General features: G+C 38.1%; 1 protein-coding gene across 2 annotated transcripts in view; it reads right to left on the reverse strand.

Moving 5' to 3' along the window:
- Nucleotides 1-2,087: 2,087 nt before the first annotated feature.
- LOC113059164 (semaphorin-6D-like) overlaps nt 2,088-22,935 on the reverse strand; it is a 71,558-nt gene continuing 50,710 nt past the window's right edge. Inside the window, exons 17-20 of one of the 2 annotated variants that reach the window (XM_026227448.1) lie at nt 20,579-20,637; nt 19,225-19,275; nt 14,786-14,938; nt 2,088-6,722 (exon numbers count right to left, since the gene is read on the reverse strand). In XM_026227448.1, coding sequence (XP_026083233.1) covers nt 5,446-6,722; nt 14,786-14,938; nt 19,225-19,275; nt 20,579-20,637 — 1,540 coding nt within the window. In that variant the 3' untranslated portion in view covers nt 2,088-5,445. The remainder of the gene's footprint in view (nt 6,723-14,785; nt 14,939-19,224; nt 19,276-20,578; nt 20,638-22,935) is intronic. The other variant, XM_026227449.1, reaches the window with a different exon arrangement.

Here is a 22,935-nt window from a genome sequence, read left to right on the forward strand (position 1 = left end):
ATTATTCAGATTGAAAAAGTATGTAAATGAATTTATGGCATCTGATTTTATATACGGTTAGAAAAAAAGTCGTCATAACAATAAACAATACACCTGACATATATTGGAAAATTTTATTTCGGACACTAATACCAACAGTAATCAAAATCAGAAAAGCCTCAGCACTCCATGAAGGGGCAAAATAATGTTATCCATCAAGAGTTAAATAGAGCTCTACATGGTTAATCTAGGAGTACACACATGCAGACACACAAACGTATGAAGTTAGCAGAGTTGCATGTCGCAATGTCAGCAGTGTCTATTGTCATGCATTGGTCTGCATACATCCTTTCAGTGGTGTTATTGTTTAAAAAATAAAATAAAATACAGACCATAAGATGGCAAACAATCTCAAGCAGCCAAATGTACCACTACAAACCTTTCTGGGTTGAGTGAACAGCAGATGTTGAGCAGGTTCAGGGTCATCGTTAAAATTCACAGGACCCCCTTTTTCTTTGGATCCAATGAACAGACTATACCATAGCTGTTCTCCACCTGTGATGATGAAATTCTATACGTCAAAAAACGAAATGCATGCAATTTTATCTACAGGACGTTTTATCTCTTGACAGTTTTACAATGAAAAATGTTCATTCCATCTCCCAGAATACTTCTCTCTAATGCCCTCTCACTCTCAGAGTGCTGACAACCAGCCAGAGAAACACACCCAACAAGTGAAAGCAAGAGAGAGCTAAAGAAAATGACGGAGCAAGAACCAGGAGACGTGAAGGTGTACTCGGGTGTGAATGTGAGGATTCTCATGGGGGTGATATCTCTTGATGACACCTGATGAGTACTGAACTAAGAACTATGGGTAATAACTGAGACTGTTCGGCTCCACCTGTCAGACAACATGCAGTTAGTGTGTCCGCTGAATCCAGAGCCACTTATCACCCGAGTCCATCTAGCACCAGAGTCTTCATGGATAGGAAAAGTGGAAGTGAGCACCACATAGAGCAGTATGACAGAAAATCACAACTTGCTGCAAAATTATCTCATGACAAAAATCTGTGGATAAAATTCTGGTGCGAGATGTTGAGTGCCCATAAGGGTTGTTTTCTTGGAAAACAAGTAACTGTAGGAAACTGAATATGTTCTGCCTTGCTTACATTGGATGGATTGTTAAAAGCAGTTGATTTTGGACCTGAAGAAGCTTAGTGAAAACAACGTTTCCGGTGAGCTTTCATTAATCTTTTACAGAATGACTGGAATGAATTAAAGCAAAATTAAACACTAATGTTACCAATATGTGGCACTGTGGAGCAGAGTCGATGAGAAGACAAAGCAGCCACAACAACAGAGCAAACAACAACAGATTTACAGTGTTCAGTGCTGTTCATCTTCAGAACGTCCTCAGATCTGTAGCCAGCAGGCCCTTTGAACAGGGAGGGCAGCATGAATCTTTTGAACAAGAACAGAAAACCAAAACCCACCGTTTAAACAAGGTGCACCATCTCATGGAACAAGATCATGCCTCTTTATCTTCTTTCTGTGTGGAGTGAGTCTGTATCTATTCATAGAAGACCGTACTGAGAAAGCACTAGTGAAATGGGAAAATATTGAAGTTCACAGACTTACGCATGCAGTGAAATGATAAGCTCCTCTTGTTTACCATTGGATCATTTTCATGTGTGTAACTCAAGAGGAGAAGCAGAACCTGCATCTTTAACCTTATCCACTAATTGTATTGTGGAAATGTGCTGTAAAAGCATAAATTCCATACACTCCCAATTTGTCACCTTTACTATACATTTACTGTAAATTCTAAGGACCAGAGGAACTAATAGGCTATTAAGTCATTTTTGGCCCTTGGGCGATATGGTAAACATCATCCATTGCATCCTTGTAGTGCAGCTGCGGTTGGCCAACAACATCAGAATCTGCTGTATTTTTTTTAATCATGAGAGCCGGGAGAACTTGACTACAGCATAATGTGTTTTTTTCTTCTTCTTCTGCAAAACATGAATTATAAGCCATCTGAAAGTGTCAAATAAAGAGAAAAGCATGTACACTTTATAAAATGATCGAATGACAATCAGTAAAAAATATGCATGTAATGATCTCTCATTTATTTCTGTTATAAGGAAAATACAACAGTATTCCATAAAAGCAGAGGTGAAGAATCCCAATAGTAATCATAACGGAGCACTGAATCCTGGGAAACTCCAGGACTGTATTTACACTGTGCAATAACAGAAACGTCAATGGTTAAAGCAGACACACACAGTTCCCTTTCCATCATAATATCTATGGAAATTCAAAGAAACTACACCAGTCTCTTTCCACTCTGTTTACTTGCTCTAGATTTCCGTCGAGTACGGTGCAGGGATTCAACCCTCAGTCCTTTTTCCACCTGTGAGGCATATGAGTTGGAGGCAGTCTATTAAAATGACATTGCATTTGGTTTTGCATGGGGCAACAGAGCACACAGTTACAGGCAGCCAAATTGAAAGGTTAATTCAAGAGTACATGATAAAAACTGTCCAGCACCAAAAATGTATGCAAAAGCCGACACATCATTAGACAGACTGAAGATGATGATGATGACTTTGAGCAGAGGAACTGTTCTGAGTTACTCTGCCAGACTGAAGTACTGGGGAAAAGCAAAGGGAGGTATGTGTTTGAACTACATCCAACTGATATGGTCTCCACACACACACACACACACACACACACACACACACACACACACACACGTCTCTCCTCCAAACAGAGTGCAAAGCCTAAGAAGTCTTGCTCTCGCCATTAAACATAAGATCTGAAGATACGCTGCAGTTTAGAAGTTCATGTTTCTTACTTCATACATCTCAGAACAAACCTGTCAGTGAGGACTGAGTTCAACATGAAAGCAAGCAAAAAGAGAAAGAAAACAAAAGAGAAATACATAGAACAATAGACAGGATAGACAGAGTGATAGAGCGATAGTTAGAATGAGAGATAGCTAGAACGATCGATAGAATGACTGATCGACAGATAGCAACAGATAGGATACAGTGATGATAGAGCGATAGATAGAACGATGGATAGATAGATAGATAGAACGATAGATAGAACGATAGATAGATAGACTTGCGCTTTGGAGAGAAAACCATATAGATGTTGTTCCAAATACAAAAGCGACACACAGCCTGGGGATATCAAAAGTATCTAGAAATATATATCTACAACAGTTATGATATACAGACAACCAAGCTTAAAAAAAATACAAATATTAAAAATAAAAAGATAAATTAGGGCCTCTCTGCCCTTTTCTTGTCCTCTCTTCCACTCTGCTGCCACCCCCCTTTAACACATCATATTAAATAAGGCACAAATTTACACAATTAAAATTTGGCTAGTTATTGTTCATCTATTTACACAAAACAGTTTTAGTGTTAATATCGATACATTTTAACATAGTATAGGAATAACGAAAGTCAGACATTATTACGCCGTGTCCTGTCCATGTGCAAACGGTTTCAGTGTGTCAAACTGCTCTGTGGCATGACACGTTCAGAAGCAATCAGCAAGTATTTGATGTTTATGGGGCAGAAGTTACGACCAATCAGTGTGAGTGGGACTGTATCAATTGAACACAGAAAGTGATCCGGGACTTAAACGGTTAGTTCACCATCCATATTAAAAAGTGTCTCACACGGCTCTGGGGGGTGAACAAAGGACTCCTCAATATGTATTTGCAAGAAAAATATTCATATTCAAAATGTTATAAATCCCTTTAATGTAGCTTGTCCCAGCAGTTGTACATGGAAGCAGCTCCAGAAGGATGACGTGAGGTCGGTGATGTGCATACGCTGGTGAGTCTCATGAAAACAAAGGAAGCAAAGTTTCCTTACCTTAGAAAAGGAGAACCTCTCCTTTGGCTCCTCTTGGCAAATAAGTCTCCTCTTTGCTTGTATCTAAATCCTCTGACATTCTTCTTTACAAATTCTCATTTTGTACTAATTAGTGACCGTTTTTTTATTTTGATCTCTCTCTTTCGTCACTTCTGAGCGGCATATCTCATATGTCATCCACCTGGAACTGCTTCCATTTACAACAGTGAACACAAGTTAGATTAAATTATAATTTTTTTAAAGATGGTTATTTTTCTTACAAAAATGCATCGATTCACTACCGGAGGACTTTGGAGCTGTGTGAGACACTCTTTTTTTATGGACGGGTGCTTTTTATTTCTCGTCTTTTGGACTGATGCACTGCAACACAAACTGAGTGCCATTAAACAGCTTGAAAGATCAAATAAAATTTTTAATATAACTCCAACAGGATTCGTCTGAAAAAGAAAGTCATATACACCTAGGATGACTTGAAGGTGAGTAATTTATGGGTTTTTGGATGAACTAACCAATTAAGGTTTACAGAGATTTTTTGGTTTAACTGCCTGGTTAGGACATTTTATTAAAATGATTTTAATAAAGGAGACAGAGTGTAAATACTGGAGCACCTCACACTAATCTTGCAGCATATAGAGAAATAATTCATTCCTCTTAGTTATATACATACATCTCCTTCATAACACTTCATAACAGCCTGATTCACCTCACTTGGGACCGTGCATTCAGATGTAACTGTATCTCTAGCCATATTTAATAATCTGAATTTGAACTTTATTGAGTTTGAGTTGAATTGTTGTAACTGCATTACACTAGAGTGGACAGGATGGGGTGGAGATTATTGCTTATGGATTTTACAGAGATCATTTCAGGTTGTGTGGGCATTTCAACAACACATCTGCTTGCAAAATAAGGCAAAATAACTTGTTGAGGGGGCTAAACCATTTCAGTTATTTAGATACATACACTAGGTATGCATATGCACACACATACATATACATACTGTATATATATATATATATATATATATATATATATATATATATATACATACATACACACACACACATACACACGCACACATGCATGCATATATATATATACATTTCTAATTGGGATCAGCACAGTTCATCAACTCTACATAAATGGAATAGTTAAGCCAAAGCAAGAAAGATCAGAATATCAAACAAGTTGTGTACACTTGTTCGAATAAAAGTTCAGGTCCAGAGATTCGGAGCAGTGACACCTGTCCGTACAGTCCAAAGTAACATTGTAAAGCCACACACTTATCACTGTGGCAGCCTAAATCTAGGTGAACTCCTGTAACTCCTTTTCTCCTAATGGCCAATAGCTGAACAATACCAATATGGTACAAATATATTAATGAAACAGAAAAACAGGTCATAGTTCAAATGTAAAATCGTCAACACTGGCAGCCAAACTCCAGAGGATTTTTTTAGTTCCCCCATAAAGGCAAGTTTTTTTTGTCCAATCTTTTCACTATTGTAGACCACAGTTGGTTCTGAGAGGTCAAGTAGCTTTTTATGAAAAACCACAGGCTTTTCTTCTCTGTCGTTCAGTAGTTGAACTTCCCTGCCTGGTTGACAGGCGAGCTAGCAGGGATGAACAGTGGTTTGGGTGGGACATCGGGCTTGAGTGAGGCTGTCCGACGGACAATAGCTCCACGGTGGACATCTGGCTGCTCGCTGTAGCTATGCTGGCGAGTTAGGTATCCATTAGGGATGAGTGGGTGCCGTATATCGCAACCCGAACTGCTGCCGTTAGAATTCATTCGGGAGAGCAGCAGGGGCTGATGGGCGCTGCGTTGGTTGAAGCTATGCTGCCGTGGCACCACACCCCCACTGGGCATCTTGGGAGTGGTTATCAAAGAGTGGCGCTGAGACTGGTGACGGGACACTCTCTCCAGAGTGGATTGATGATGAGGAGGAATCTCTGGTGGGACATCCATGCGGCGAGTAAGACTGTCCCGAGGAAGAGTGGAGGAACTATAGTACGGCGCAGACTCTGTTTCTGGGATCTGCGGCTGCACGCGGTTTGCGAACGCCATCTGTCCAGCGTTGGCTGACATGGATGAGGTGAGGACAGTGGGACTCCTGCCCGTAGCCACATTGATTTCGTGGATGTGTTTCAGAAGCTCATCAAGCGAGGTGACATCCACAATCTTGTGTGGGTAGCAGTGATACGGCTGGCTTGCCACACGCTCCGCACTGTGAACTTTGCGTTCCTCCATGTGTGCTGAGCTACCTAGTACTTGTCCGTTGGTCAGTCCTTGGGAGAAGGGGAAAACCTGATGCTGCATCCCAGTTGTCGGACGAGATGCTCCCATGTTATGGGACTTGGGTTCTTTAGCGTTATTGCAGTTTTGATTCTTCTCCCATTGGTTCTTGAAGGCCTTCATACTCTTGATCGGGAGCTCTGGTGTCGAATCAGGCGTCGGAAGGCCAGAGAGCTCTGCGGAGCTGTGATGATGTGGGTGAATGAGTTCGGTCATGGCAGCATGATGGCCATTCCTGTGATGCACCTGCTCTTTTCCATTTGCAAAGAAAGAGTTATAGAGTTTGGGGGAGGATACCTCCAGCTTCTCATCCTTGTTTTGGCTCTCCAGCAAGCCATTTAACTTGGCCAGGCTGCGCAAGGATAGAGCATGTGGGATTGGTGCTTCTGAATCTTTCGACAGCCTTTTGGTCTTGTTCACATTGTGGTTGCAGTAACAGGAAACGAGAAATCCAGAGAGGAAAGCTCCCAGGACAAACGCCACCAGGACACACGCAATGAGCAGAGTGTAGTGAACACTGTGGTTGGACTTATCTACCTCAGGGAGTCGACGCACTCCTGCAGAGAGGGGAAGAGAGCAAGATGAGTGTATAAAGACACAGCAAGCTGGCAGTTAGGTTAGCTATTAACAGTGTGAGTCTGTAAAGTTCTTAGTAGACTTCTATTCATGTTAGAAATTGCTGACAAACAAAGCAGAGCGCTGGCTGAGCGGGCCATTCTGAATCAATCTGCAAATGCTCATTGGTTCAACATCAGATAACTCTAGAGCCTCAAGAACAATTGCTGATGGTCTTGTAGGAAGCTAAAGTGGTTTTCTCATTAGCCACAGTCTCAAGAGCAGCAGTGCCATGTGTTTGACTCACAGTTGATTGTGCTGTTCTACACTGAGCTGCATATGGCATTAAGGTGGTGCGAAAATGATATGGAGATGTTTTCAGCGACTGCAGATTAAAATCACAGACCACCTTACGGTCTTAATGAGCTGAGGCTAGAGGTGATTTTGCTAACATGTGCACGATCAGATAATTAGAAACTCCCACTGCCATCTGCGCAGTCAGCCTTTCCTTGTTTTTCTCATTTTTCTGTTCTTTGTCTCTAAGAGAGCCAGCAAATGGACAAATCTGCTGTTAAGCGATATTTTACATTGAGAGTATTTTACAAAAAGGTATTTTAAAAAAGTGTCAGCTAAGAACTGAAATGTTATGTCTTGATTAATTCTAATACAACATCAAAGACCCTTTGAAATCACTTGATGAGCACAGATTAATTTACAGTGTTGATGTATTACTTATCAAAACTGAAAATTTAGGCAGCACATTTAAAATGCCTTGTCCTAGTTTTGTAAACGCAACTTAAAAAAAATAAGAAATACATATCACAGCCATGAAAGCGAAGAGAGGTGAAAAAAAGCAAGACAGATGCACAGATGGAAATGAGGACATGAACAAATAGTAAATATATAAAAGCTAGATAACTAAGAAAGCTATTAATGCTAGGTTAAAAAATGCTAAATAAATGCTGCTTGCTTATTGTAACTTGCTAATCAAAGCTAAGGTAACATTTGTTGCAGACTGCAGAGGCGCAGTCTCTTTAGAGACCTAAAGATTGATGTTACAAGTAAGAAGTTATTAGCTGCTTAAGACTTTTGGCAAGGCCAACAAAGTCTTACTGATGCTCACATCAGCGAACAGCAATGTTAAACCCAACACAGTGTAAGAGCAGAGTGGGTGGACCACCGTTAGCAAGTTATCAAGTTAGCGAAAGAACGAGAGAGAGATTCTATTGTGCTTTTTCTAGCTGCTGCAAGCAAAAATACAACTATGAATGCATAATAACGCTATGTGAGAAAAACAAGGATGATCTTCCTTCAAGCATCAATACAAACACTTTAACAGAACTAGCAACTGTGCTTTGCTAGCTACAGCAGTAGTGAATTATAGAGAAGTTAACTTCTAAAAGAGTAGCATAGTGCGCATACTTCTGGTCTCACAGAACAGTTATTGGAAGCTGGTAACGGTTTTGTTGTTGTTGTTTTAATAAGATGGAGTTTCTGAAGCATCATAACTTACATGTTTACTGTTTACATACAACTGAATAAAAGTTTGCCTCATTTTCTTATAAGCTATAACAGACTAACGCACAAATTTACTGGAAGATGTTATGAATGAGAAGGGACCTTTATCTTCCTCGGACTCATTCGTCTGCTTTCTGCTGGTCTATAAACGGTCTTCGGCCCCTGGGAAGCACAGAGGCCAGGCATATGCTATGTGATGGGTGACTCGCTTATACATACTTCTAGTGTCACAACAGGTTCGCAGTCCTCTTTCATTCTTTGTACAGCACGCTTGTAGAAACACAAGAACAAATACTTCCAAACTTAATTTTTTAAAGCACGAATTAGATGTAAAATCTTAATGTTCATTTATCAGTATCAAAAGAAAATACCAGGCTGAATGCATGCTAACACTTTATAACAATGCAGTTTATTCAAGCTAACAATAATTCGTTTTAGTAGAGCTTTCACTGATGCAGAAACTGAAAAAAAAAGAATAAATACATAGATTAAGTGCTACTCTAGCTTACTTAATTGGGTCAGTTATTTTCCAGACCATGCAAACGAGATGATCATCAAAAAATAAATAAAAAAAATAAAATAAATAAACACTGAAATTAAGTAAAACAAAAAACAAAAGTATATATGTAAAAATAAGTACATAGTAAAAGTGCGAAAAATATAATCAATAATAATAATAATAATAATAATAAAGAATGAAAATGAACATGGCAGTACTGAAAGTATGAGAGTGGGTGGGGAAGAGAGGTGCTTTCACTTTCTCCTGGCTGTGCAAGGGATTGTATAGGCCTCTGTCAAAAAATCCAATAACTCCTCATTGACTCATGAGAATGAGAATGAAGAGGAGAGAAAGGGGATAGAGAGAACTGAAGATGATGACTACTGAAAAAAGAGAATGACATTTATTTGAGAAAGGAGAGGAGGTAAAAAAATGAATGATACTTAGTAAGAGAGCGGGAGAGAAGAAAAGAGGTTGATAGAGTGAAGTGGTGGGGAGAAATGAGTGACAGATTTTCAGTGGTGAAAACTTTAAGTCTTTCAATCTTCCTTTCGGCTGTGCGAGAGATTGTGTAGGTCTCTATCAAAACCCTAGTAACTCCTTCTCAAAGAACTGGAGAGTGGGAGAAAGAAGTGGTGGAGACATCCAATAGAAGAGGGCAAGAAAAAAAGGATTTAATTGAAAGCAGACTGGTGAGCGGTCTCTCAAAGCTCTGCTAAAAATAAGCGTGTATATACTTAGGGCTGCCAAAGTTAACATGTTCTTTTAAGATGAAAGAAATGGTGTAAAATTTGGTTATCACCATTAATATAATAATGACATTAAAACTGCTTCTGTTTTGGCCTTTACAAGAGCAGCAGCACAAGTCTCCATGTTCAGAACACATAATCTCAGTCAGGCTATTGTTTATCTGTAAAATATGGAGGAACTAGCTGGCAAACTTATGTATAAATTACTTTTAGATGAGACTTCTATCAAAAGTCATTAGGATGGCAGAATTGTATTATTAGTGAAACTCAACAAGTATGAAATATCTCCTATGAGTATAACATCATTAAATGCACTGCTGTGGGCTAATGGTAAAAACATGATAAATATAATTTGTCTTTTTCTCTGTAAAGGGATACTTCACCCAAATATTTATTCACCCTTATGTTGTTCCAAACGTGTATGACCTTTTTGTTTGGAACATTAAAAGGTATACTAAAGAATGTTTTTGTCCATCAAATGTATACAGGTAAACAATGAAAGAATTTTAATGTTTGGGTGAACTATCCCTTCACACACAAACTCTTGTTTCTTTAAATGCTTTTTTGGTGTCTATCCTTTTCTCTCGCTCTCTGTGTGTGGCTGATTGCCTCTGAAAGGCTCGGGAATGGAACTTTTTATGCACCATAAATTTGATATCACAGAATAGAGCAGGCCCATTTTGTGATAGTGGGATACTAAGAGTCACAGAGCTTCAGGGCCATTGTTGTTCAGTTTATGCTCTTTATCCCAAAACAAAGTAGATAAATAGGCTTTTTATGGCAGACTATATCTATGTAGGTCTTAAGGTTCTCTGTTTTCAGTATTGATTTTGCTTTCACTAAGAGGAGGAGGTATAATCTCATCTGTAAGGAGACTACACTGTTCAAGATTCTTCTTTGGCATCTATGGTTCCTTGAAGAACCTTTAACAAATTGATATTTAAATTATTTAAATGTTCATAACACTAAGAAAAAATGGTTCATTCATGGCATTGCAATGAAAACCCCCTCTTGCAACTTTTTAGTAGTGTAGGTGTTCAGTATAGTGGCCATCACTCACTAGATGGTTTTGGGAGACGTTGGTTGTTTCAGGCTCATGGTTTTCCAGGGCATTCAATAATCTGCCTTTTTGATTACTCAATTACCTCGTGTTTTTGCATCTATGTTTTTGGGCTACAAGTGGAATAAGCAGGACATACCAAAATCCTGAAGCTGTGAAGAGTGCAGTTCTTGTAATTACACTGATGTTTTTCTTTTTTTCTGCTTTTGCTCAAGCAACCGATATAACTTTTTTCTAAACAAGAGAATCTTTAGTATTAGTAGTACCAGTTGTGTAGTTCAGTGGCTTAAACATTTTAAAATGCTTCAACTTGAATTTGTATTCCATCAAGCGGATGGAATATGATCAGTCTTCAGAAGTAGATATCAATTTCTGTAGGGTCTCAACTGAGAGGCTTTTAGAAATTCATTGCTAAAAAATGTTGCAACTATCCAGACGGCTTAATTGAGGGCCAAAGAGAAATGAGAAGTTGAAATCAAGCCCTTTTGTATGTAGTTCAGTCTAAGTAAATGCCAAAATGGGAGCAAATTAATTCAGGCAAAAGGTGACTGACATCATCTAATCTCCAGACAGAAGTGCAAAATCCACTGGAAAATTAAATATGGATGAGTATTACTTTACCTCATAATGGAATACATTTGACAATATGAGCAAATACACAGAGAACAGCAAAACAAAATGTAAATAATTGAGCGCAACTGAATCCGTGAATGCAGGAAATTAGAAAATATTCTATTTGAATAGATTTGTATTTTCAGCTCAGTGCTCTTGTCTCCTAAATACTTTATTTAATAGATTCTGCAAAAGATTTTATGAAGTAATTTTTCCGGCAGTTAAATGATTTGACAGGAATTTACATGAAAATAGTATTATTAACACCTTTAGACATTAGCATCCTTCATAAAATATGTTAATAATGTGTTTGTGTGTGTGTGTGTACACACACCACACATTAAAATCAATTAATTTAATCAAATAAAACACCATCTATGTAATGATACCAAACTGTCCAGTAATCATGTGCTTCAAGAGACAAGCATTGAAAAAGCTGCACTGCAAGGCAGGATCAGGGTTAACCCTGTAGTTTTCAGTTCATTGGATAAGGTTGATGTGAATCATGAGAAAGGACCTTTAGAATCCACAAAAGTCAACACATTTTACAGAATGTAACATTTCAAAACATCATGCATAAAACGATGCATCATGTATTCAAAGGTGAATAAAGCAGGTATCTGATAAGAGAGCGACTCTTCTCTTCAGCAAACTGAAAACGCACTTTCAATCGAGAGCTGACGTAAGATTCATGCAGCGGGATCACACATACTTTCTGACGCACCACACAAGCAGATAGGGAAACAAATGCGGAAAAACTCAATGGAAGCCAGCGGCTGGTCAAGCTCGAGATCTTACGATCCTAGAGAAGCAAACAAGCATGCGGGAAACAATCAAACTCGCTACAGCCTCACTCTGAAGCCTGAGTTGCTCAAGTATATCTAATCCTTAGAAGAAAATTATGAACTATTTGACAAAAAAAAAGAGGTGACAGTTCTAGAAGAATAAAAAAAAAAAGCTGAAGGCCATAATCCTAAAGTCGGACTACAGAGCTCAGGCTTTACGAGACTCTAAACTAAATCCAGAGGGGGAAATAAGAGAGGCTTTGGAACTTAAGAATGTGAAGCATTAGTCTGAAAAACAGGCAGGTTAACAGAACACTACATCTCTCCAGTCAGAAGGACCAGAGGAAGAGAGGGAAGGGGCAAGGAAAAGGAGAGGGGGGCAGAGGGTTTTAGGAAGCGCATTATATGGATTCGAGCACCGTATGAGCCCACAGTTCTTCACAAATAAGTGTATGTGTGTGTGTGTTTGTGTGTGCACTATTTAATAGCCTGTGTGTTGAGTCTGCATGTGTCAGGGCATGTGCTGGGTTGATATAAAGAGAATTTTTGGTGGAAAACAGGATCTATTTTTTGTGACCTTTGGTGATGGACATTATTACCTGGCTCTGGCTACATGGGCGGCAGGCTGACTGTGACATTTACAAATGAAACACTTTAATGAGAAGGACGTCACTTTGCTCTTTTCGGAAGCAGAGCTCCTATAAAGTAGATTAAAGCAGTTGCATAGTGGACTTAAAAAATACATGTATATGGGAATCTCATTTGTGTATGACTGGAATCCTTTGTCTTTTTTCCTTTCCACTTCCTCAATGTCTTCCACCCAATTTAAACATGTTTCCATCTCCCGCTGACTCCCTAAACCTCAGGCTCTCTCTTTGTTTCTTCCCCTGCCATGGTATTAATATCCTTTCTGCAGGACTGAATGCATCTTCAGAGCGGAGTTCAGCTGGAGTTCACTGTCAGTTCATCTCCGACTGTGTTTTAATGAGTTTCAGAATCCGCCCACCCCCTCATGGCAGTCCGTCCTCCAACACTCACGCAAATTATCGGGGGGCCAGAGTTCCTGCCATAATAGCACTTATTCGAGTGTGTCAATGACCTGCGAGAAAGTGTGTTTAAAATAACGCTAACGAGCGGCATGGACTTGGCAGCCGCCACCTCGGAACAAACAGAGGTTGTTTCGACAGACATCATTATCGCTTTACTTTTTTAAAATATAAATATAGGGAGAGAGATTCAACCACGCATGCTTAAGTCAACACTACCTAAAGATTGACCTCGCTTGACTCTGACCCTGTGCACTAAAATAAACCATTATGATGCAGACTGTGAATAAAGGTAAAGACTGAATCATTAGTAAATAACATTTTAACTCATAGCTAATATAATTGACTTGAGTTCAGATCTAGCTATTTAATTTGGTCAACGCAATTACTCAAAAAATATTTATTTGTAATGAAAATGACAAAAAAATATCACAAAGATTGTTAATTGACAATGAATATATTTTAAATTAAAAAAAAAAAAAACATTTACAAAAATATAAAAAATTAAAATATAAAAGAACACCAGACATTTAAAATGCACTAACAATTGAAGAGGAAAAATCTTTATAACGGTTTCGAATGATCTGGTTAACTGAAGTGCTTTTCTAACGGGATTAACTAACTCACCCAAACGCATCCTACTAATGAGATTAATCAACATTAATGCAATGTTACAGCTTGCATCTGCACGAAAGGGCAAAATAGCATGTGAGGAATTTGTACTGTAGGCCATATCTAATATCTAATCTAATATTGTGAATACACTCTTTCTGTAACAATTTTTTTTTATAAATGTAAATGTTTAGATTAATATAAAGAATAATTGAATATTGATTTAATTTTTTTTTTCACCAAACAATTATTACAGTACACAATATTGAATGCATTTAAAGGATATTTTTATTGAAAGACTAAAAGTGTGACAAACGATCCACTCAGCATCACTTCCTCTTGTTTGAAATGCCAAAAACCGAAAGGAACTGTTGCTTTAACTGGAAGCAGTTGTTGTAAAATTTTAATTTCATCTGCTAGAATAAGTAATGCCACATAAATGCAGCCCTCTGAGGTTCACAATACTCTGTGTGTATTAACGCATTACCTCTCAACAACAGGGATATTAAAATCGAGGGATAAGTTGGGAGGTGAAGAGCGGGAGATATGAGGTGCGTTGTGACTTCTCCTGTCTGCAGGTCGTTTGATTGTACAAGCCTGCGACTCCTCTTGACCGAGCGGCTGAATAGATTGCATGCTGGAAATTTCTATCAGGCAGCATCTGCCTGTGGTTCTGTAGTTGCTGCTTATTTATCGACTGCTGGTGCTTCTCATTACAGGCTGAGTGGATGATCATAGCGGTAGGTGCAGGATTTATGATCATTTTGCTGGATTCTAGCGAACTTCAGCCAGGGACACATGAGTGGAAACCAGACAAAGTACCTTTGGAGATGTAGGGTAGACTTAAATGGATATATATAAAAAAAGGCAACTGCAGACAATTTGTTCTTTTTGTTTGTCTAGCAGGAACACCAGGGAAGGTCGAAAGAGATGAACACAGACTCGCAGATTGCCTGACTCAAAGGGAATTTGTTTGCATCTCCGAGTTGGTGTGTATGAGTGTGCACTTTTCTTTCATTCTTTGGGATTCTTTTATTTTTTATTCTTTGTGAGTGTATTTTGTGTTGTATGCAGCTGTGGGGCCATGCAGCAGAATCCAATACAGCGCTAGAAAAGTTTAAACTTGGGATAAAGGGAAGCTAGAAGACAGACAATGAGTCAAGGGCCTCTCCACACCCCCTTACCCTCCATCTCCACACTGCCTGGCTTCAAGTCAGGAGAACCCTGCCCTCCCCGCCTCCCCTCCTCGGGGCGGGTACCTGTCTCAGAGACACCCTTGATTTTAGGCAGAGCTGGTCCCTGATTGGTTGTGCTGGCGCTTGTGGGTGAGGTATTTCCTGTGGTTGTATTGGAAGGGGGCAACAGAGTTACTTATGAGAAATATCCATAAAATGCATTTTAAATTAGGATTAATTAGAGGGTTCAACATATTTCCATTTTGTAAAATATCAGTAAAGGGATAATTCATCCAAAAATGAAAATTCTGTCATCATTCCCATGTCATTAATAACCTTGATGATTTTCTCTCTTCTGTTAAACACAAAATAAGACAAGAATTTTTGTCTGTGGGGTCCAACGTGGTTGTTTTGGACCTCAATAATTTTCAAGACGTTCTTAAAAACATTTTCTTTTATGTTCCATAGGAGAATGAAAATTATACAGGTTTGATGTATAAAGGAAGATATAACAAAATAAGGAAAATTTTCAGTTTGTGGGTTTAAAGAAGATATTTTGAAGAACTGTTGTCCATATGATGACAATCGATGGGGACCAAAACAACAAATATTGTTATTGTTAAAGTATCATTTTTATTAATTAAAAGAAAAGCTGAAATAAAATAATATATATATATTTTAGATGAAAAAAAAACAATATTAAAAAAAATTTAAACAGAATTAAATGTTTAAATTGAAGTAAAATTATTTACATTTCTTTGTGTAATAAAAAAAAAATACTAAAAATCACATAAAAAAAAAAAAAAAAAAAAAAAACTCGAACACTGAAAATGTAAAAAAAAAAAAGGTAATTCAAATAAATAATAGAATAGAATATTAATGCGGCTGAATTAACACTGAAACAACAATGGACCCCACTTACATTCACTGAACAAACCAAACAAAACCAAAGTCACCTTTTGCATTCCCACTAAAGTATGTATGATATACAGCTTAATAGAATTTTCATTTTTTTTGCAAACTATCCCTTTAAATAGCTCAGCAAATGATTTCAGAAGTTGTAAAGTTCATGTGAAGTGTGCAGTACAATTCACGAAAAAAAAAACAAAAAAAAAAACTTCTTGCAGCAAAATCAATATAACATTTTCTTTGTTTTGTTGTGGCACCGCATGAATTTCTAGCCCACAGAGTATTGCAGAATCGAAACTTGGAGACATTTGATCTGAACTAAGCTAATTTCACAGAAGCTTCTATTTGAACAGTTTAACAGTCCCTTTCTCCTTTTCCATCTATTCTCCCACAAAGTGCTGATCCCAAACATTCTTGCGGACCACATACTTTGAGGATATCCTCATAAGTCTGATTCTGAGATTTAGCGGGTGACTTTAAGTACCAATGACCTTGCGGAGCTCTCTTTCTGAAAGACTTTGCGTCCTTTGGCTCGGGCTGCTGTGAAATACTCCATCACAGGACTAATGCTTAATGTAGCGGCACACAGTCCTCATCAGCAGCAGCCGGTTGTCTGGGGCCAAACGTGGAGCCCATCCTCTGCCTGCCCAGCTCTAAATAAAGCCTGTCATCTTGCCATCTGTGCCACACAGTGACCGATCAACAGGGGAGCTCCGCTCTGGCACATGGGACGCTTTTATTATCATTCCGTTTTCATTCTATTAAAAAGGTGCAGGAAGAAAAGAGCTGTCGGAAAACAGTGGTGCATTGTGGGAATTTTCATCGACCTTTCACAATGGGATGGCTTTATCACACAGTGGGAAGATGGAGAGAGTTCTGAGGATGTAATGACTTCTCTTGGATGCAGGTAGAGCTCTAATTACCCTGCCATGATGCTGTGGGAGGCTTTGTCTCAGCGTGAGGTGAGAAGCTGCACTGCCGTGTCATTTCCAGTGGCTGGAAGAGAAGCTGTGGAGACTGAATGAAGCGATGGGGAAGCTCAATGAATGTGTGCTCTTTCACAGAGAGGACACTCTGACCAGCACACCACACATCCATGACGCTACAGCACAATACACACTCCCATCATCTCTCTCTCCTTTCATTATTTGTTTTTGATCCATCTCACATCCTCTTTCCTTCTATTCTTATTCTTAAACTTTTATGCGGTGTTCACACCAAACGTGAATAGAGCGTCAAATTCCCATCTACCGCGTCTATTTTGTCGCTTGGACATTTTGAATGCATTCGCGCATCGAGAGCGAAATAGACGCACCTAGAGTTTGAAACAAAAATTAATGTTCGAGGTGAAATCCGCTTCTTGTGGGAGGGGCAAGTGCTATGCGGTTGTCTGTTTGCAAGATGGCTGATGTTGATCGAGCATTCGGGCTTTTACACTTTTTCCTGCACACATCCTCTGAATAAACACATTATCTTGTTAGCGAAAAGTAGCTGTAGGCAATATTAGGGTGAAAATAGTTGTAAAAAACAGCAGGAAGGCTGCGGGTCGATAAACGTGTACGTGACTCAAAAGTTAAATGTTTATTTACAACAAACTCTTCCAAGCGAGGTCCTTTTTATTCCTAAAATATGAGCTTGTGCGTGATATTTGTGTCATAAAGCTCCGGTTGACTGCTCACTGACAACATCAGTCGTTCCTCCGTGTTGAATGAGTGACTCCTAAGCAGGCTCCTGATTGGTTAACGAGGCGTGAATTGACGCCAAAGTAAACATTTTTCAACTCTGGCGGCAGACGCGAATTTGCGTCAAACACATAAATGCACAAAAGCACCATTCGCACGTAACCCACGTATCGCGCCAGATGCTCAATTCGCGTAATTCGCACAGCGAATTTGCGTCTACCGCGCCGCGTTAACGCCTCATTTGTGCCACGAGACCTGCAGATGCAAATAACGTGTCTTTACATTGACTTAACATTGAAATAATTCACGCCAAATGCTCTATTCGCGTTTGGTGTGAACACAGCATTATACTTTCCTTAGGGCCAAGGTTTTACATTCCTTCATTAATGTATTCTTCCTTACTTCCCTAATACTGCATTCCTTCCTTAATCAAATCTTTCTACCTTTATGAATGTATTCTTGCTTCATGAAGTTATTTTTAATCTATTCTTTCTCCATGAATCTGTTCTCTCTTTGTGAATCTATTCTTTCTTCATTCATCTATTATTTCTATACCTTTATGAATCTATTCTTTCTTCATTAATCTATTCTTTCTACCGTCATGAATCTATTTTCCTTTATCAATCTATTCTTTCTACCTTCATGAATCTACTTTTCCTTCTTTGTTTATCTATTCTTTCTTAATTATTCAATTTTTTATGGACTTAGAAATATTTTAGTACCATAATCAGCTCAGAAAACAGTGGCACTGATTAGCTGAAGATCAGAACAGAACAAAGCAGGTGACTCGGAAACGTTGTTATTTACCAAAACCCACTTTGCTCATGTGACTAATCCTGATGGTAATTCAAGGATTTTGAGAGCTATACTGGATATTTCATATGATCCACAGAGGACGGAAAGCTCTGATGTGTGTGTGTGTGAGAGAGAAAGAGAGTCAGAGTGCACTGTGTGTGGTACAATAGCTGCACGCTCTGACCCAGATCACACTCCATCCACTGGCACGCTTTAGAAGCAAAACCAGACAACACCACGCAGGGATGTTAACACACACTTTCACACACACAGCCCAAGCTGTCAGCTAGTATTAGTTCACGACTGTCTGAAATATAACACAGTTCGCAAACAAAGAAAAACAAACCCTGCACTTTTTTATTTCTCTCTTCAACCACACGCACACTTTCACTCCCTCTTTCACATGCTTCCTCTCTCCTTCCAAAACACACATATGCTTACTATCTTTCATACACGTGCACCATCCATCACAATATACACACCCTCTGTTTCTCTCTCTCACACACACACACAGACATACCGGCACACATCCACTCAGTGAGAAAATTAATTTGTCAGATGGTGATTTTCAGTTGTTCCTCTACAGCTCTGGCTCAGAGCTCTCTGATACGGCCCACAGCCCTGCAGGACATTTCTGTCTGCTGTCCAGATCTGCAGCCTGCAGACTCACTGCGGGTCATTTGTGTAACAGACTCTATTGATCTAGGAAACTATCACCTCTCTGTGTGCTGTTGTAAGATCTGCTCAGAGGTCAGAACAGGAAGATTTATGCACGTGTGCGTGAAAGGAAAACTGATAAATATATATATATATATATAAAAAGACATGTACAGTAATATTCACACCAACAGATCAGCTATATCAGATATAGCAATGTGTGTCCATTGTTTAATATTAGACGCAAATTTGCAGAATATAATGGCTGGCAAATAAATTTTCTGCTTTAAAATGGTCAATGGATATGAATATGACATCGATTAAGGCTGGACAAAGTGTAACCACTTACTAAAGCAATTTGAATGGCTGAATTTAAGGCTTATGAGGTCAAACTAGTGCACTGACCGTATGCCGAGTCCACTGCAGGGTTCTGCTTGCGAGTTGTGGCCAAGACATCTAAAGAAAGAACAAAAGATGAATAAGATCAGGAAGATCTACCGTCAGGCTAATGAACTTTATTACTTTGCAGAATAATTATTTGTATTTTTTTTTTTACTATAAATAAAACAAATTATTTATTAAACAGTGTTCTCCTACAGTAACGTAACGCATTTGCCTCCATTTTGATGCATAAAAGCAATAAGCCATTTAAGGCCATGCATTATAGAAATTTACTATGGTTAAGTGGTTTTATACGATGATGATCACTTTAATTTCTTCAATTTTTGCAATTACAGTACAGGAATGTACACAAGACATTCTATTACATATTACATATAGTATATTACATATGGGACTGAAGACAAAAACTGGCCATAGGCCAACTCTGGTACAATGCATCAAAAATTATTTATATTTTAATATTGTACATGGTCCCTAAAATAAATTCCAATAATAATAATAATAAAAAAAATCTATCAAAGAAATGTCCACCTCAATATGAAAAAAAATTATATATATACATTTTAAGATTTAAGTTCTTTTGTGTCAGTATGTGAGTAATTTCATCACATTTAAAGCAGTCTTTCAAATTCACCATTCATTCAAACAAAAATACTCAAAAAAGTAAAATTGTGAATTATGTTTTCAAATTTAAAATAACTTATTTCTATTTGAATATATTTTAAAAGGGAATTTATTCCTTTGATGTCAAAGCTAAATGTTTAGCAGCCATTCCTCCAGTCTTCAGTGTCCAATAATCCTTCAGAAATTATTCTAATTTACTGATTTGGTTATCATCACAGCTGAAACGCTGTTTTTTGAAAATCAAGGTACATGATTCTCTTATGAACAGGAATCTTTAAAACAGCATTTATTAGAAAAATGCATTACACCCGTCTTTGTCACTTTTTATCAATTTAATAAATCTTTTCTAAAAGTCTTAATTTCTTTTGAATGCTAAGGTACATTATATTATACTATAATCAATTAAAATAAGCATCAATTAAAAGATAATATGATTTAACATTTAAAAAATGCCATTTTGGGGAGAGTTGTTTAACTGTCATAAAAACAATGTACAAAAATCTTGCACTGTTCAAGGAGGGTGCAAAATGTGATATATTTTTGTCCTTTCCCTTCCTGGAGAGAAACATGACCCGGACATGTTCCTGACATGTTCCATGAGATTCCTTAAGAAAGGTTCTAGGGTTCTGGAAGTCTTCAGAACAGAAGTGGAGTTGTAGCAGGAATGTGAAGGGATGTAATAATGGTGTGAATGAGTTATGATCTCTGGGAGCTCGGACTGTCTGGAACTCACCATGACAGCTGTCTGGGTACTCAGGATATCCACTCTCCACATACTGCTCAAATCCAGACCTGCGACAGAGACAGAGAGGGAGAACAACACAACAGAGAGAAGAAGAGAGTAAGCAGGAGAAAGAGTGAGAAAGAGGACAAGAGAGTGACAATCATTCTTTTGTGAGCCTCTCCCTGAATGAGCCCTCTAATTAGTTGTGCTGTCAGCAGTCTGTTGTTGCTTCTCCGAGCAACTGTAAAGGGAAATAACATGTTACAATTTGATTGAAGCTTGAGTGTCTGACATACAAGGACACTTCCTCTATACCATGACTGACAGCTGTGATTTAGCAGCCATAAGAAGAGAAACAAATGCAAATGTATTCGTGCAGTATTTATACATATGCAAAAATGTAAAGTTAACTAAGCGCCAAATTAGAGTAAATTCAGCAATTTTATAGAAACTACAACATATTAGAGATTAAAATCAAACTTTTAGACCGTACACCTACTTGTAACAACTTTTTTTTCCTCCGTAGGTGATTTATTATGATGAGTTTATCTACTTTTTTACACATTTGGTGACTCACATGAGGAACATTCCTCACATTAAGCCATAATAATAAAAAAGTATTCACTACGTGTCTATGTTTTTCTGACAAACCCAGTTTCATGGAGAGATGGAGACTGACTCATCTCGTCCATGACGCTTTGGGTGCCACGATGACGTGGGCTGTTTTCCACAAATATTTACTGAAAAATAGTGCATATATATATATATATATATATATATATATATATATATGTAAAAAACAAAAAAAAAACAAAAATAGGCTTCAACGCTGCTAAAAATATGTATAAACATATACATACAAATATAAATCTATTAATTATTTCTGTATTATTTATTAAATATATGGACATACAACTATGTTGTTTCACACATCATTTAAAATAATAGCACATATATATAGCACCAAATGTTAAACGCTGAATGAATTTAACGTGCACGTATATAATTAATGTGTTCATATGTCAAATGAGTGGAACAAGCTACGGGGAGTTCTATGCATTCAAGTGCACAAGTCTCAATAAATAGAAGCGCCTTCAGTTTTGAGCCGATTTCAGATGTTAGAACCTTTGTATGAAGATAATGAGTATTTGGGCAAAACAGCATATTAAGTACAATTTTAAGAGAATATATGTTTACTGAGACGGACGTTGGTGACTCATGCAAGCGTAACCACAGTGACACTGCTCTGCTCTGAGCGACTGCAATGTTCGGCTGCTCATGGCATCACAGAAGCGAGCGAGTCATTGCCGCTCACTGCCGAGCACCTGAGTGACATCTCGCACACACAGACGCATAATGCCTTCTGTCGGCTTCTGCTTCCTCTCCGTGTTACCATGGAGACGTGATTAGATCAGAGGGCTGTGGTCTAATGGAGCACACAACTCTGTACCTGAATCCAAAATCAGGATTCGCCAAAATCACTACATGCCACTTTTGTCCAAAAACACACTGTGTGTGGCATTTCAGTACAAAAACGTGCAAGTTATCCATTACACTCCTTGCAATTCAGTACAGGTGCTAAGTGCGCAGACATAATTATTGGTGCATAATTATTGTCATTAATTTCAGGTCAAAGGTGTCTTTGTTTATGTAAATTAGTTTACAATAAATTGAGGTCCCTGATGCAATTCATTCGGCGAAGCTACTGTATATGAGCTTAAGGGAGTATCACACTGTAAAATTCAATGTTTTAAAATGAAAAAAAAAAAGATTATTGGAGTATGTTTTAAAAGAAAATACAATTTCAGTCATTCAACAGTTTAATCCTTTGTTTACTGTAATTGTGACAATTTCTGAATGAAAATTGTTCCTATTTTTAATTATAGTACTTTAAAATGAATGCCATTTATTACATTTTTAAACAACATGTCTCTACAATTTAAATATATGCATAAACTGAATTCCCTCTTAAATATTTTGTCAGACTTGATTTAATTTGGAGTATATTTGATCTGAATGGAATCCATTTTTTGGTGGGGAAAAATATAGAATAATGGCTAAAAAATAAAAAAGATTTAAGAGAAAAAACAAGCTTGTGTAAAAACACATAACTTTTCATCTAACACTGGCATCCCATTTCAGCCCTGCCGAGGCACCTGCCGTGCTCCTGCCTCACCCTGCCCTGCATATTCAATCTATCTGAGAATCCGCCCTCTCTACCTGACATGATTTAAAGTCCTTATTTCCATTAACCTGAGAGAGGAGAGAGAGAGAGAGAGAGAGACAGAACGAAAGGGAAAGACTGAGAGAGCAGGGATGACTTCATCTCATATGGAAGGATAAATGGAAGGACAAGAGAGAAAAAT

The sequence above is a fragment of the Carassius auratus genome, chromosome 41 (assembly GCF_003368295.1).
Source record: "Carassius auratus strain Wakin chromosome 41, ASM336829v1, whole genome shotgun sequence".
In the NCBI taxonomy this organism is placed as follows: Eukaryota; Metazoa; Chordata; class Actinopteri; order Cypriniformes; family Cyprinidae; genus Carassius; species Carassius auratus.